The sequence below is a fragment of the Montipora capricornis genome, chromosome 3, assembly GCF_036669925.1.
Source record: "Montipora capricornis isolate CH-2021 chromosome 3, ASM3666992v2, whole genome shotgun sequence".
NCBI lineage: Eukaryota > Metazoa > Cnidaria > Anthozoa > Scleractinia > Acroporidae > Montipora > Montipora capricornis.
Window position 1 is genome coordinate 67,111,193 of NC_090885.1, and position 5,000 is coordinate 67,116,192.

The following is a 5,000-nucleotide window of genomic DNA, read 5'->3' on the forward strand; positions in this document are numbered from 1 at the left end:
TTGTGTCCTGAATCTAGTCACGTTCGCGCTTGCTGATTGCAATCACGAATTGCAATCACAAATGACGGATTCAAACGAGGAAAATCAAAAAAATGGTTAAGAGAACGTGTAGAAAAGGGTATGTTCACTGCAAAATACGATGATGATGATGATGATGAGAATGAGCTCGGATGAATTTGCAGAAATTTTAAATGCTATTGAACCAGAAATCTCCAAACAGAGCGATAGGGGACTAAAGGTGCCCCAAAGACATGGCCTTGCTTCATACTCGCTGATCAAGGTTTCTGGCTGTTGATCCTTGTCCGCCATCCGTTGTTGCAAATAATGCTCGAAGCGTAGGCTTGAAAAGCGGCAGCACGAACGTGACTCGATTCGGGACACAACTTTGTTGAAAGAGCGGCAAAACACTGCAACATTGTTGAGTCGAGCAGAATTGTTAGTTGTAATGTTTGATCAAAAGCAAACTCTATCCAACATTTGATCGAACAAAAAATGTTGGACGAACATCTCCCAACTCGGGCGGCGAAACGGTCGAACAATGTTGGATCGAACAATGCTGGATCGAACAATGCTGGATCGAACAATGTTGGATCGAACAATGCTGGATCGAACAATGTTGGATCGAACAATGTTGGATCGAACAATGCTGGATCGAACAATGTTGGATCGAGCAAAGTTGGAGCCTTCAATCCAACTTTGTTCGATAGTTTGGCCAGGGCTTAAAAGTATATTGTGACGTCAAATCAATAATAGACCCACTCCCCTTCTGAATCGGTCGTGAACAAAAGATGCTTGGGTTTTCGCAAGTTTTGAAACATGTAAAATGGCAGGATTTGTTAGAAAAAGGAAAAAATGGCCGTAATGCGTTTCGAACAGGCGCAAAGATTCATTTTAGCGAAAAAAGTATTTTGGCGTTAGGGGCATGAACTCATATTTGCCGTATAGTTTCAACTGTTGACGTAAATGAATGTATATTTTACGTAAATGAAAAGCAAAAAGTGTACTCATATTCCATCTGCTATATGAAACCCACTTTAAAAGAAGAAAAAAACAAAAGATAACTTGCATAAATTTCAACAGGGCAACTGGTGCCGTTGTTTGACCAGACTTTAGTAGTTTGTTAATGTCACCGTGAGTCAAGGAAAAAGAAGGGAAAAATTTACATACATTTCATCACTGGCCGCATATAAAGTTGGTTCAGTAACATCGGCTATTTTTGATCATTTCATCATATCTCGCGCACAGTATTTGAAATCGTTAACAGCGCTAAAACCAAGCGATTATCATATGTAACTACCAATAGGAAAAGTTCTACATTCCTTGTCCCTGTCGTGTCGCTATATCATCTTTTTAAGGCTAACACCACAAGGTCGCACGTTTTTCAATTTTTAACTGTCTGTTGTCCTGGGGTTTCAATAACTTCTGAAATAGCCGTCCATGATAGCCCATTGAAAGCGGCAGTTTGACAAGTTTATGATAGCATTTTTAGTGAAAATCAAGGCAAACTAGCCGGCGGTGTGAGGTAAAGCAGGCGGCGGTATACCGCCGGTAACCGGCTTCTATTGAAACCCCTGCTGTTGTCACCTCGTGTAAACTTGATTATTACTATTACTACCGTATTATTACAAAAGTTTTTTTAAAAAAAAACAATTGCTGCAAACCCGCTTAACACCCTTTTACGAAGAATTCACTCTTAGATCGCCTGTTTTGCTTCTTTAAGATTACTGTGCGTTAATGTGGCACTTCAATGTGTTTGTGTTATCGCTTCGCTTTGCTCTAACCCTAATCCCGCCTTGACTAGCTTTGTAGCTATTTGCGAGGTAGCCAATATTCTGAACCGAAATGATTTTCTTATTACCAAATAAATGCTCTTCTTCTTCTGTATAATGGAAACAAATATAAATATAATAAATATTCTAAACTGAGACAAATGCTCTTAAGAGATAAAGGCCCTCAATGAACAAGGGAGATGACTTGGAAAGAAGAGGGAAACTGCCATTGCTGTGCCGTTATTGTTCTCCTCGCGATCGCTAGATCGATAAATTCTGTCACAAATAACTAACTGTTTAAAGTGCTGGTAATCCGGCTCCGGATATCATGAGGAGCTTAACTTGGGTCAGGAAGGTGGGTCCCCGCTGTTTAGGTAAAAAAAAAATTACCAAAATCTCAGTGGGAGTTGTAACAAGACTCACACTAAAAAGGCAGAGCGAGAGACGAAGGGAGAGAGAGGTGTTAATCTCGACACATTTGTTGGACCGACTTCGTCATAAAGTTTTAATGACGACAAATAACTCAAATTACTTTCAATTAATTTTGAGTGATGTGTCAAAATAGTCCAGAGGCACAGTAAATCAATCTGAAATATTTTCTAAAACACAGTTTACAACGGCCAGCATCATGCAATTAAAAAATGGAAAATTATTTCTTTATTCTCTTTATTTCAAATTAATTTAAACACAGGCAAATTATTTCTTAACTTTCAGGCTACCGAGATATAACTTGTTTTGCCTGGCATACACTTTTCTCAACAGCAACGGTGAATTGGTTCTTTTCTGATTTTAAAGCAATCCATTTCTTAGTTTTATACTTATGGAACTCGATAACTGAGGAATAGTAGGAATAAAACTCAACAGCTATTACACCTTCGAACATCTGCTTCCCTAATTCTCCGGTTAAACATGAAACGTTAGTGATCGATGTAATGGTGTATTTGTCAAATTATTTCTCAACTGTCAGGCTACCGAGATGCAAATTGTTTTGCCAGGCATACACTTTTCTCGACAGCAACGGTGAATTGGTTCTTTTCTGATTTTAAAGCAAACCATTTTGAAGTTTTATACTTACGGAACTCGATAACTGAGGAATAAAACTCAACAGCTATTACACCTTCGAACATCTACTTCCCTAATTCTCCGGTTAAACATGAAACGTTAGTGATCGATGTATTGGTGTATTTCAGTGTTAATTTAAACACAGGAAAACTATTTCTTGACTGTCAGGCTACCGAGATGCAACTTGTTTTGCCCGGCATACACTTTTCTCAACAGCAACGGTGAATTGGTTCTTTTCTGATTTTAAAGAAACCCATTTTAAAGTTTTATTATACTTATGGAACTCGATAACTGAGGAATAAAACTCGACAGCTATTACACCTTCACATCTGCTTCCCTAATTCTTGGCTACACACACATCTGCTTCCCTAATTCTTGGTATATTTGTTAATTTAAACACATTTAATTTAAACACATTTAAAACTCAACAGCTATTACACCTTCACATCTGCTTCCCTAATTCTTGGTATATTTGTTAATTTAAACACAGGCAAATTATTTCTTAACTTTCAGGCTACCGAGATATAACTTGTTTTACCTGGCATACACTTTTCTCAACAGCAACGGCGAATTGGTTCTTTTCTGATTTTAAAGCAATCCATTTTTAAGTTTTATACTCATGGAACTCGATAACTGAGGAATAAAACTCAACAGCTATTACACCTTCGAACATCTGCTTCCCTAATTCTCCGGTTAAACATGAAACGTTAGTGATGTATTGGTATATTTGTTAATTTAAACACAGGCAAATTATTTCTTAACTTTCAGGCTACCGAGATATAACTTGTTTTGCCTGGCATACACTTTTCTCAACAGCAACGGTGAATTGGTTCTTTTCTGATTTTAAAGCAATCCATTTTTAAGTTTTATACTCATGGAACTCGATAACTTGAATACCTGTCACCAGCCTCCAATGAAATGTCTTACACTTGTTTTATTTAAACGCAACACAGAACAAACTGTGGAGGGGAAAAAACAACCTTAATCAGTTGGCTTATAATAGTGCACGTCGTAAGGGGTTATAACCGATACACGAACGGATACGGAATAAAGCTATCATGGGAACAATTGAAGGAATTACGTTGCCGGTGGTAATCTTCGGATCTTGTTTTTACTCCATTGTTTACGTGTTATCCATCGCAGGAAACTGCTTTGTTCTGTCACTGTGCTACCGAAGACGTGCTTCCTCATTAAAATTGTTTATAGCTAACTTGGCCGTGGCCGACTTGGTCTTCGCTTTGCTGAGCATATTGGACGCCATAAGCTTTTTTTATTCGAGCTGGGTAGGCGGTGAAGTCTCATGCAAACTTCAGGGCTACTTGATCGAAGTATGTTACACTACTACAATTATCACTCTTGCTGTCATTAGTCATGAAAGAATAAAAGCGGTGAGGGATCCCTTCAACGCCAGATTGATTGCCTTACGTTGCGCTTCAAAGAAGGTGGTCATTTTGTGGGTGATAAGCCTCGTAGCTAATGCGCCACTGCTATACGCGTATGGAATTGTCACAGACAAGATAAGGGACAAGACAGTCTGCAGCAATAAACCATTCGGAGACTTAGCGAGACAAATCTATTACGGTATTCACAGCATATGTTTTTTCATCATTCCCTTAATTTACATGCTGTATGCTCAGTCTTCAATTTTTCGTGTTCTGCGTTCGAATGTACATGTACGAGAATTCTTATCTCAGAACTCTTTTACCACATCGTCCACTTGCAGACATCGCAAGGTAGCGAAGATTTTGACAGTCATAACTCTCGTATTTGTAATCTGTTGGTCACCTTTCGTGATCTGCCGCACATTGTGGTATTTTCATGTCTGCGGGGAATGGCACATACGGAGGAGCTCTCAGCTTCTAATATTACTGAACACGGCCTTAGATCCCATACTATACGGAATGTACGGTGAGAACTTTAGCTTAAAGCAGTCAATTAGACGGTGTGTCAAGTGCTTCAGCTTCCAAAAGCAATCTTCAAGGGTGGGGATCATCAACGCTACAAGAATACCCGAAAAAAAGGCAAACCGTGGGGAAAACGACCGATGGCGAATCGCGATTAAACACTTGTAAATTGTGTACAGTTGATGTCAGCACTTTCTGACACGAGGATGGTAAAAAATTACACGGCAATCTTCCGTTTTCAAAACAATTAGTCAATTTGAACAGA

The 5,000-nt window shown here is 38.9% G+C and overlaps 2 protein-coding genes across 3 annotated transcripts in view; one reads left to right on the forward strand and one right to left on the reverse strand.

Moving 5' to 3' along the window:
• LOC138043803 (protein DPCD-like) overlaps nt 1-5,000 on the reverse strand; it is a 30,913-nt gene that overhangs the window by 3,645 nt on the left and 22,268 nt on the right. The window lies entirely within an intron of this gene.
• The window catches only part of LOC138041575 (galanin receptor 2b-like), a 2,892-nt gene continuing 1,702 nt past the window's right edge, over nt 3,811-5,000 (forward strand). Inside the window, exon 1 of the mRNA XM_068887316.1 lies at nt 3,811-5,000. This exon is cut by the window's right edge and continues 1,702 nt beyond it. Within this exon, the coding sequence (XP_068743417.1) occupies nt 3,890-4,903 (1,014 nt within the window). The 5' untranslated portion in view covers nt 3,811-3,889 and the 3' untranslated portion in view covers nt 4,904-5,000.